At 31.6% G+C, this 12,671-nt stretch overlaps 1 protein-coding gene across 1 annotated transcript; it reads right to left on the bottom strand.

The window, feature by feature from the left end:
• Positions 1 to 11,763: 11,763 nt before the first annotated feature.
• Positions 11,764 to 12,315, bottom strand: LOC114384147 (4-hydroxyphenylpyruvate dioxygenase-like). The gene has a single exon (XM_028343809.1). It carries the CDS (start codon positions 12,313 to 12,315, stop codon positions 11,764 to 11,766), a length of 552 nt encoding a protein of 183 aa, XP_028199610.1.
• Positions 12,316 to 12,671: the final 356 nt, after the last annotated feature.

Raw genomic sequence — 12,671 nt, forward strand, 5'->3', positions numbered from 1 at the left:
ACTTGATTTAAAAATACTCATATATTATATAAGCTGATTTTACATATCATTAAAATTGACTTAAAAAGTCAAAAAACAACCGATACAAAAATCATTTTTTACTAGTATTTTCAAAAATAGTTTTTCATTTCTTTTCTTTTTTCTCTCCTTGCTCTCCTCTCTCTCTCAATCGGTTCTCTCTTTTCCCTCTCATTTTCTTATTATCCTCCCATCTTTCTCCTTTGTCTCTATTTCTCTCAACTCTATCCATGTTCTCTCTTACAAAAACTCTTTTAGCTAAAAGGAATAAAGCTTCCAGTATAGTTTCTACTTTAATTTTAAGATTCTTATTTTAAATTTTAACTTCAAAGTAACTTCTAAGTATTTTAAAAAATGAATCAAATATAACATAAAATCAATTCTTTGTACCATAACATACATTTCAATTCAAATTGATGTTTAATACTTAATTTAGACACATTCCAATAACATCTAATGTTATCAAAATTAATTCTAAACATCTTTACAATAAAAAAAATCCTAATTGTTACATAAATCAGTGCAAATATATAGTAAAGTATGACCAGTAAGTTTTTTTTTCTTTTTTTTGGTTAAAATGATCTCATGCTTATGGTGAAATTCTATTCTAAAAGTACTAACATCAAAATTTACAAAACACTTGTTTATAAAAAAAACTTAGTTTTATAGTAATTCTTTCCAAAAAGTTAATAATTTTTTTATAAAAAAATAAACTTAACTAAGAACACACTTAAAGTCTATTATCTGGTCCACATATTGGAGTAGTCCTTCAAGTATTTTTGGATAAACTTTTCTAGAAACATTAAGCTAAAAAGTCTCACCATAAGCTAAAATTAACTTACATATAACTACAAGTTAAAAATCAACTTTTAATTCATGTGAAACTAATATGAGAAAACTTCTACAACATAGTTTATATATAGATAAATAATTTTAGCTCATTGTAAAGTTTATTTTTTCCTTTTTATTTTTTTCTCCAATAAGTGATTTGAAAGAAATTTACCCAACCAACCCTTACCCGAACATTTTAACCCCGTCCCTTTAAGTTAAGCCTCCTCTCCAAGTGACAAAATCACGCAAGAAAGAAACAATAAGTGAGGAAGATAAAGGGTTAAAGTATTTTGCTTTTTGGGATGGCCATTAATTACCCATCGGTGGGGTGAGAGTGTGTGGGACATAAGACCATGGAGCCATTTGGCTGTGGATTCTCCAACAGAAACATCCACGCTTGGAAAGTTAATAACGCTCTCTCCATTCATCCACCACTTTCCACTAAAAAAAAACTTTTTTAAGAGTTTTTTCTTTTTGAAAATAACACAAACCAATGCAAAGTTAGACCAAAAGGGAAGGGGAATCCATTCCCCGGACATTCCCTTATAATATGTTAAACACCACCCACTTTCTTAGACTTTTATCCCACACCCTAACCTTTTTCTGTTGTTCACAATCACATTTCTATTCCCCCCCAAAGGAAAAAAAAAAATGAGTGGAACTTTCAACCTTCTCCATTTATCGTTTTATCAAAAAAAAAGTGGAACAATTTCATCATTTTCTTTTTAATGCCAAACTACGGCCTGGTTGAAGTGGGTAATTGAGTGATTATGTCAGATTTGGTTAGAATTTAAATTTTTTCATCATTAATACACGTGTGTCAACCATTTTGGTGACTACCAAGACAATTAATTCCATATTTTAACTGGTTCTCTTTTTTATCAAATTTATTCGTTAATTTTCATAAATCATTTTTCTCCATTTTTTTTAAAAAAAAATAAGAAGTAATAATAGTACATAATAACAGCTAATGCCAAATAAGGTGTCTATTTGAAATTAAGATTTTTTTTTTTGGTGTAGACAAGATTTAACCACTCAGCTAATATATAGTTGTTTTTTAAATTTAAGAGTTAGCTCTTTCTCTTTAAAAATAAGCAAATGTAGACTGAAGGAGTAAAAATATTAATATCATTGATTTGAATTAAAATATTATGTTATCTTAACTAATTTTATATTCACGATAAATAAAAAAATTATTTTCTCATTTTACACGTTTGTTCCGAGTCAAATCCTTTCTCAATTAATATATTTGTATACCATTTATAAACCTTGTGTAAAATTGCGAAAGTTTTTATTTTGAAGGCATCATTACTTAAATTACATATCAACGCATAATGGTAATGCATGAACATTTGTGTCTGAATACATGTGTCCCTTACATAGCAAGAAAAGGGAGGAGCATTGACAATTTTATCTTTATTTATGGACAACATGGACAAGGTAATCTTGAACAGTGATATTAAAGGCAATAACTTCACATCTATTCCACCATGAGTAAGTTGCCAAAGTGGTGGGAGAGTTCATTTTTGTAAAGAATCATGCTGTTTTGAAATATTGGAGTTTAAGGTTGCTTCTAATTATGCCAGCACTCGTTATATTTTTTTAACAAAAAATTTAGGTGATTTAGGTCTTCAAAATTCACAAGATTAAAACATACTTTTAGATTCAAAAATACTTACAATCATAAGTCATCTACAAATAAAATCTCACATTAACAATTAAATATGAGTATGATTCTCTACCACTAAACCAACTTTTATTGGCACAACTTCTTTACAAATACACACTAAGGGCCCATCCACCATATATATTGTATGTCAACCTGGAATAATGGTTCCATATGTAACCAACTATGCATTTCTTGTAAGCATTAGATGCATGATCCAAGCATTAGCGTCTTGCACACAATATTGCTTGTTTCTTAAATTAAAAAATATACATAAATAAAAACTTCTATTAATCAGAAATCAATGTTAATATAACTTTTAAAATAACTATTATAAAATTAAGTAAGCATATCATACATAATAATTTATAATTAAATGGTAATATAAAACTGTTTTATATTGTCAATACATATATCTTATGTTTTCTTAAAAAAAAATTGGGATAAGGAACATGTAAACCACATTTCTTAACTATTCCAGGGAAGTATCCGCGAGATTGAAGGCAATCTGCCTCAAAAACCTCATTTGTAAAAAGTAGGTCTAGTTGCCAAAGTTCATACCTCATTTCAACAATACTAAAATCCTATTAATGTTCTATATATAGTGTTGTTTTATTTTAAATACAAGTAAAATTTGATCATATAATCACATATTAATAGTTACAATTAAAATTGCTTAAAGATCATATCACCAATTGAAAAAATAAGAAATATTTTATAATTTAATATTGATAAAATATTATTTTTCGTACTTTCAAATTCAAATAGTTATACCAGTCACTTTGTCTGTATGTTTGTTCACGATTTTGATATGACAATCAAATAAATCTTCACAAGTATTTTGGGAAAAAAAATCATAAATATGGATATCATGTAAATAAATATTGCGTTGTCTGTGCATGAGACATGTGTTTACTTTTTTCAGTAAGCTGAATGATGATGAGATTCTTAACGTTGAGCCAAAAGAAAAATATGGAATAGTAATTTCCTATCAATCACACGTGGGATACTAATGGCCAAAGACTTGTTATGACTTGTGAGTTGCACCGTGTGCCCATTTCTTCGCAATAATATGAGCATGCATTGTCAATTGACTCAAGTTCAATAATAATTCCCTAGCTGCGAGCGAGCCTGCTTGCTTCTACACTTCTCTACTTTTTTGTGGGATTCTTGAAAGCTTAAAAATTAATGGCATCATTAATCTTACCCTCAATTCCTACAAAGGCTACAGTTAAGCTTTCCATTACATTCTTAAAGTAGGGTTTAACTTTTCATTTTTAACTTGTGCTTCAAAGTCAAAATTATCCACTTGAGATGGTAATGTAATTATCATATTAGAACAAAGAAGAGACAATTAATCAAAGAATAAACCCCAACTCTAACCGAGAAGATTTCGCGTAGGGTCCTTTCTAAAGAACCGTGCTTTCTGGTTATTAAGCACTCTAAAATACTTTATGACAATATGGTAACTAGCTATGAGAATAATGAGATCACTTAGGGATTTGGGATGCTATTTGTTACAGATTAGAGTTAGGTGATTTGAAATATTAGTAATCAAATATCCTTAACCTGCCTTCAGTGTTAAATATGAGAAGAAAAAAAATACCCTTTTCTTAATCTCAAATATTAAAAAATTTCAACTAATTTTATTTTATTTAATGTTATTATCTTTAAAATATTTTTTTACTTAGAAAAATGTATCGGATTAGGATTTCACAGAATTTTAAAAGATTTTTCTTTTATATAAAAAGTTTTGTGATATTCAATCAGGATTTTTAAATAATATAAATAAGTTTTGTGGTATTTAATTAAGACTTTTAAATTTTTTAAAGAAAACAACAAAATTCAATATTATTCAATTAAGATTTTTTATAACTTATAAAAAGTCTTTTGGGATTTAAAAATATACATATTTCGATGTATTATTTTTAAGAAGAATCTCGATCGATTTCATGAGAATTTTTAGTGTAAATCATCTATCAAACAATTTCACCCAAGCCTTTGAGATTTTGCTAGATTTTTTTCTTTCTTTTTCTATTGGTTATCAATTATTTTTTTCATCACACATACCTTCTTCTCTCTTTAATATTCTTCAAGATATGCATGTTATATATATTTCTCTTATTCTTTTAGAATAAAAAATGTCAAATATACTTCTCTTCTCTACACTTTTCCCTTTATTTTCTAAATTAAATTGTTGATTTGTCTTATGTGTTAAAACTAATCATGTTTTTCTTATATTGAATATGTTCATCACCTCTTCAATACAATATTTTTGTGAATGTCACCCTTAATTTCGTCATCCACATAACTCAGTAACATTCCTACCTATTTTTCACCTTCATTGTTCCCTTCTAGTATATGCTTATTATTGCATCCCATTTAAACATGTCATTAGATTTATCATGAAATGATTATAGTAATTGAAAAAATTAAAAAATCAAAGTATAATTTTAAATCTATTGTTCAAATCCAAAAGTGAGAATGAGAAGATGCTATTTCAAGAGAGGTTAATACACAGGGACATAAAGCTAGAATCAATATAGTTATTAAAAGATTAAAAAAATTATATTGATTTTACTTTTTTTCATCCAAACCTCATTATTTCTTATTATTTTTTCCACTAACTCTTGCAATTTTGAATGTGTTTTTAAAAATTCACAGAATCCTTTCAAATATGATAAATCTATAAAGTCATTTCAAATTCTTTAAATTCTTATTATATAAATCCATTAAAATTTCAACTATCATAAAAGTCTTTAAAAATATCTGATAAGTCATAATATTCTTATATAATATTTAAAATCTAGAAAACTTTTTTTATGCTAAAACATCTTTTAAAATTTTGATCTAAACCACCCCCTTTAATTGAAGTTTTACTTCCAATAACTTTTTTATTCCTTATCAAGTTCCAATGAAAGGTAAGTTGAAAAAAAAATAATTTTAAATAAAATTAATGCAATTAAATGTGATTAACTAACTTTCTTAGTTAGTGTGAATCATTTTTTTCTTATATTTGAAATTAGAATAGTATATATTAACCCATGTAAATACTACAAAGCAACATCTCTTCTTTTTTTTTCCTATCATGGTGTAATTTTTTTCATTTTTAAATTCATAAACATGTATGATTATATTAATTATAATAATTATGATCTATATAATTTTCATAAATTTAATATTTAAATTTATCACACAATACATATTTAAATTCAAATTTAATGAATATTTAATTGATTTCATATCATAATATATAATTTTATATTTATATGGCAATTTAACCAACACACACACAAGCACACATTATCCTTTGACATTAAGTAGAGGGTTTTAGTGACTTTGTGAAGGCAAATTATGCAAATCTTCAAATCCATGGTTGGGGACTATATAGAATGAAGGAAAAGCTGAAAGTTCTAAAGAAAGAGATTTGTGCTTGGAATAAAGGAAGGTTTGACAACTTAGAAGAGAGGACATTAATCCTTGACAAGGAGATTGATGCCTTGGATATTAGGAACGAACAACATGACCTATCAAGTGACGAATTGGCTTGAAGAGCAACCTTGTGTGAACAACATGGAGAGATATTAAGGAGACTTGAATTACTCCTACACCAGAGATCGAGGATCAAATGGCTTAAAGAGGGCAACAATAATACAAGATTCTTCCATTCAATTGTCAATCGAAGGAGGAGAATAAATGGTGTCAAAGGCTTATTGAAGGAAGGTGTTTGGATTGATGATCTAAAAGGTGTCAAAGAGGAGATTAAAAATTTCTTCCACCAAAAAGTTTAAAGAGCCTAGGGATGTTGAGCTAACTTTGGATTGAGTGTTTTTCAAATTTATTGGTGTTGAAGATAATGCTCTCCTAACATGCCTTTTTTTCTTATGAACAAATTATGCATGAGATTTAGGATTGTGAAGGCAGCAAGAGCCTTGGTCCGGATAGGTACAACTTTACTTTCATCAAGTCTTTGTCATGTCTTGGAAGATGATATTTGTTGTGGTCTTCATGAGTTCCAAACTAATGGGAAGATCCCAAGAGGAGCAAATGCATCATTTATTGCCTTGATCCCCTAGGTTGACAATCCTCAAAATCTTGGAGATTATACACCTATCTCCTTTATAAGGTACATCTACAAGATTATTGCTAAAGTTTTGACTAAAAGGTTAAAGAGAGTGATTCATAAAATCATCCATGAAGAACAATTGGCTTTTGTTGGAGGAAGAAACAAGCTTGATGGTTTTGTTATAGCAAACAAAGTGGTGGATGAGGTGAAAAGGTCGAAGAACCAACGATGCTCTTCAAAGTGGATTTTGAGAAAGCATATGACACCATAGGATAGGAGTCAATGGGAGTGAATATAATGGGTTTTTGTCAAACTTGGATCCAATGGATAAAGTGTTGTTTGGAATCCTCTTCTATGTCCATCTTGGTCAATGGGAGTCCCATGAATGAGTTTAGAGGACAAAGAGGTCTCCGCTAAGGAGATCCTCTAGCTCCATTTATTTTTATCATGGTTGTGGAAGGGGTAGGAGGATTGACGAGAGAGGCGATGAAACAAGATCTCTCTGAGGGGGTTAACCTAGGTGGAGGGGAATTTTCAATATTCATCCAACAATTTTCGAATAATACCCTTTTCCTTGGGAAACTATTCTTAAAAGATGTCATTACCTTGAAAGCAATCTCAAGAAGTTATGAGATTGTAGTGGGTTTGAAGGTTAATTTTTTTAAAAGTAAACTTGGTGGTGTGGAGGTTGATCCTTATACATTGAAAAGATTGGCAAAATACCTAAATTGCAACATCATGGAGGTACCTTTTACCTTTTTGGGGATACCAGTGGGTGCAAATCCGAAGAAAAAAAGAGACTAGGAAACCGATAGTTACAAAAATGAAGTCTAAAATCTCAAAGTGGAACTCAAAATTCCTTTCCTTTGGTGGTCATATTTGTCTACTTAAGTTGGTACTTTGCTTTATTCCGTTATACTTTCTTTCCTTCTTCAAGGTCTCGATGTGTGAGGAAAAATAAATTATTTGATTGCAAAGGAACTTCTTATGGGGGGGGGGGGGGGTTGTGGTGAAGAGAGGAAATTGACTTAGGTAAAATGGTCTAAAATGTGTCTTTCTAAAAAGGAGGGGGCCTAGGGGTTAGAAACATGTCTTTAATTAATAAAGCTATTGTTGAGAAATGGGGTTAGAGATTTTCTGTGTAAGAAAATTCTTTATGGGCTAAGGTAGTGAGAAGCAAATATGGATCCTTAATTGAACAAAATTTTGAACTCTGGGCAAGGGATGGAATCTGTGTGGTAGAGAGATCTTTAAAAACTTTGTATTGATGAAATTGAGAGTACGTGGCTTACAAGTAATTTGGTGAGGCATGTGGGGAATGGGAAAAATACAAAGTTTTGGGAGCATCGTTGGGTAAGGGAGTTAGCTCTGAGAGATGCATTTCCTAGGCTTTATTCGATATCCATGCATAAAGTGGAGAAACTTTGTGAGGTGGGATACTATAGGGATGATACTTGGACATGGAACTTAAGGTGGAGGAGGGATCTATTCGAGTGAGAGAAGGCTCTATTTTGTAGGTTATTACAAACTATCCAGTTATCCATCTATCAACAACATTAATCGGACAAGTGGTGCTAGAGAATTGGCGCTAAAAAATCATATGTGGTGAGGGAGGCTTATTGGGCTCTATCCTCCCTTCAACTTCAAGAACAACAAGCTATGGATAATGATGCTTTTAGATGTCTTTGGAGCATTAAGATACCCTTCAAAGCAAGAACTTTTGTATAGAGGGTCATGATCAACAAGATTCAGATGAGACTTAACTTGGTAAGGAGAAACATTAGTTGTAGCTCGACCTGTCCCGAATGCCCAGTTTGTTAACTGGAGGTGGAATCAATGAGCCATACACTTTGATGCATAAAATATGTTAGATTTGCACAATATCGAGTGTATTCTACGCAATACTAACAATGAACTCGAAAGTCTGATTATCGAACCCAAAGGACCAGCTATATTCCCAATTAGTTAATTAAACTAACAATGAAGATGATTAAAAATGAGGATTTAAATATTTTTATGATTTTGGTTTTTATAAGAAAGCAAATAAATGAATGTTAAGAGAGATTTGAGTGATGATAAGAATGACCAAGGGTTATGACTCACCAATACCAATTTTCCCTCAATCCTAGTCTTAATGAAATTTCTTCTCGAGTTAATTACCGATTCCACAAATCAACTAAAGCCTATGATCAAGGTCAGAAGATGCTCTTTGCCTTAAATTAATACCACAATGATCATGGATCTATCAATTTAAGTCAAAGGATAAAATCAATTTTAGGAATGATTAATTAAAGATTAGCTAATCTACCAGAGATTACCTAAACAGTTCGATCATGCAATTTGGTGCAAAATATTCTCTACCTAGATCCACCAATTACATGCAGATTATCACTACTATGCAATCAATTGAATATTAGAATGACCGATTCCAAATAAACAATAAAATAAGAAAGGAAATTAATTAAAATAAAACAAATGGAGAGTTACATGATACCCTGGACTAAGGTGGACTAGCCATTCATGATTAGAGCAACACTAACAATTCTAGATAAAATAGCCATAGATATACCAATAAGCAGGAACGATGATCACGATATGTTCTAGTGGTGTTGTCCACGTTCTTCAACTCTTAAAAGCCCTAAAGGTTCTCTCAAATTCATAAAAGATAAGAATAAAACTGAAGATTGAATTTTGAAAAACCTAGAGACCTATACATAACTTCCTAAAGATATTTGCACAAAAAGACGCACCACGATCGTGGTTGGAAGTGATGTTGAAGCCTTGAGCCATTATGCATTGACCATGACCCTCATGAATTAACCCCTCTTGATTGACCACGATCCTCATGAATTGATCATGAGCCTCATGATTTGACCACAGTCGTTGTCATCTCTTGACTTTGTTCTGGAGGGTTATTATCACTTTATTGTAATCGTGTTGATTACCACGGCTATAGTCAATGTACCACGACTGTGATCAAGTGCCAAGTCTTCAAATCTTCATAAACTTGTACAATTTTCAACTTTTTTGCTCAATTGAGCAATTGTGCTTCTACTATACAAAATTAGTGTCCAAACATGAATTCTATCAAAAATACATGTAAAATAACATTAAAACTCACACAAATACCACTCAGAAAGTGATTTATCACCCTTTTCTCATGCAGTGTTACTTATCATGTGTGGACGAGAATCTACAAGTGGCTCGATTTCTCCACGGTGCTCCTAGACACTACTACAAAAAACACTTTCTATGTCGGTTAATTTGTGTATTCTACATCGGTTATTAACCGTCGTTGTAAGAGACGTCGTAGAAAGACTGCACTTTCTACAATGGTTCTATAGAGAATCGTCTTAAAAAAATATATCATTCTAAGATAGTTCTTAGTTAAGAACCGTCTTAGAATGTAATTTTTTTAAAAAAATAAAATATATTGAGGATTTTAAGACAATTTTTTGAAAAAACTGTCTTAGAATGTGTTTTTTTTAAATAAACGTACCTACTCAAATGGTGCCCCATTAATTTCACTCACAATAATCTGTCTGGTATATATATATATATATATATATCTAGAACATTTTGCTTGGTCACTTGAGATTCTATTGCATAGCATTCAATAAAATCAAACAAATAAACATTAAACAAGTATTGAAAAACTTAAGTGCTCATCAATGGTGCCAGCCCCAGTTTCAGTGGATAGTATAGCCTGAAGGTACCTATTAATCCATTCATTGCCAGCCATTAGAATATATATATATATATACACAATTTTTTTTGTGTTGTTACCTACATATGTGTGTAACACTAGTGCAGTGCAGTGTTGTCTTCAAGCACACAAAAAAACCTTAGTCAGAACGTGGATTAGTGGCCCCTTGATTAAAATCTCTAATTTTCCAATGCTCTAGAGCCATATATACAAGAGCAAATCTATTAAACTACAAACTGAACTTAACTAAATCTGACTAATTCCAAGTTAATAATAACTTCCTAATCATATCTCCAACAAATTAAGCATATCTCTAACAAGTTAATAATAACCACCCTCCAATACACAAACATTGTCAAATTGTTAATCTAACTTTTACCACTTTCATTCAGTTCAAAGTGGAAGATAAATAAATTTCACTTTTATCTATCAATCTTTTCAATGTGGTAAACTTTATCTCATGAAAGGGACAAAAGTAAAATTTGTAGAGGGAAACACTCTGATGAACTGCTACATCAAGTACATCCATTCTGACATAACACTATACTATATTGTATCATCATTTGTTAATTATTGAAAATTAATTAATAGAATATAATTGAATAATTAAAATTATATATAAAAAAGCTAACAAAGTAGGAGAATAAAAAGCACAATTTAATGTAAATTAAAAGTCATCAAGGCAAGGCTAATAGAATGTGTGAGTTATAATAAAGTTGTTTAGCAGGGATAAAAAAAGAAGAAGTAGAAAATGAAGAACCTGTCCCCAACAGGCTTAGTGAAAATCTGAATTTAGTTGATGAGATAAAATGTAACTTCATGAACCATTTTGTATTAATAAAATTGAAATTGGAATTTTTAATGATAGTAAAATGTTAGTAAACAATTTTAGCTAGTATAAGTTTTTTTATTAATATAGTAATGGGTTTGTTATTATTTGTGTAATGAATATGTTGAAATAAATTGAAATTGAAATCTGAATTAGTAAACATTGTTAATGATAGTAAAATGTTAGAAATTGAAATTGATAAATAAAATTGTAACCGTACTCAGTCAATAATTTAGTTGATGTGGCAATAACATGACTAAAATATGACAATGATGAGACTAAAAATTAAGGCATTTGATCTTTTTACATATGATACAGCTTTAGAATTATCTGTGTTAAAAGTGAAAGTTTTACTCCTTTACTACCTTTATTAATACAAAAAGGTTCATGAAGTTACATTTTTCTTAACTACACCAGTAAACATTTTTTCTTGAACAGATCTTATTAAGCATAAATCATATGATACAATTTCAAGGCAATATCACATTTTTGAACCTGGGAATCTATCACCGAAATCCACGATAAATCTTTTGATTAAATCCAAGCACAACAATCATAACAACAATCACTATGTTGACTGCAAAACCTAAAACAATAGGAGATATTAAGGAAAACCAATTCATATATATCTGTATATAATTAGTGGACTAGCTGAAAGCTAAAAACTCGAAATGAATCACATTAGCTACATGATTGTGGAGGTTGGCGTAATAGGTGGGAGGAGGAGAAGGCATGAACTCAAATCCACCAACGAAACTTCGCTTTCTCATCTCTCTCAGTGTGGTGAAGATGTCGTGAGTAACAAGCGCAAGGTGTTGCACACCAGCACCTTCGTTGTGTTCCAAATACGTCTCAATTTGGCTCTTTCTCTTCGTTCCGTAAACCGACTCGTTCAGCGGCAACAACACCGTGTTCGAGTTGTTCGCCAGAACCACTGAGTAGTTCAACTCGGTCTCGCTCGTTCCCACGTCCTCTGTGAACTCGTGGAATCCGCTAAAGCCTTTCAGGTACCTCACTGTCGACACGAGCTCTGAAACATTCCTGACGGTGTGGTCCAGTCGTCGGATCCCGTAGTCCAGCTTCGAAAATGAAGACGACGATGCCGAGGCCTCAAATCCCGGTAGGAACCACCCCCGATGGATCTGCGTGTGGCACCTACGGGCCGGCGTCCTTGTAGCTGACATAGCGGAGCACCACATTGCCGTAGAGGCGCACCTCCACAAAGCCGGTGCGATCGTCGAGGAGAACCGGTGGCGACGCCGACTCAGCTCCTTTCACAACGCTGGCGATGAAGGCGACTTCCAAGGCGATGGCGCGGACAAGTAACCATCGAAGTAGCCGAGATATGTGGCTACCTCTTTGCAACGCAGGACAAGGAGAGCAATGAGGAATTTAGGGTTTTAATTTGCAAAACTAAAGGAGAGTGATTAAAATAAGGGTAGGACTGAGAGAGGTGGTTCACATTACCTCTCGCATTCTACATCGGTTCTACAAGAAGCGAAGTCGTAATGTGTTTTCAAAGATGGGTTTATCAAAACCATCTTTAAAAATTTTT

The sequence above is a fragment of the Glycine soja genome, chromosome 14 (genome assembly GCF_004193775.1).
Source record: "Glycine soja cultivar W05 chromosome 14, ASM419377v2, whole genome shotgun sequence".
NCBI classification, from domain to species: Eukaryota; Viridiplantae; Streptophyta; class Magnoliopsida; order Fabales; family Fabaceae; genus Glycine; species Glycine soja.

Excerpts from the sequence above, each read along its gene's own strand:
- LOC114384147 (XM_028343809.1), bottom strand. The coding sequence starts at position 12,315 with ATGTGGTGCTCCGCTATGTCAGCTACAAGGACGCCGGCCCGTAGGTGC.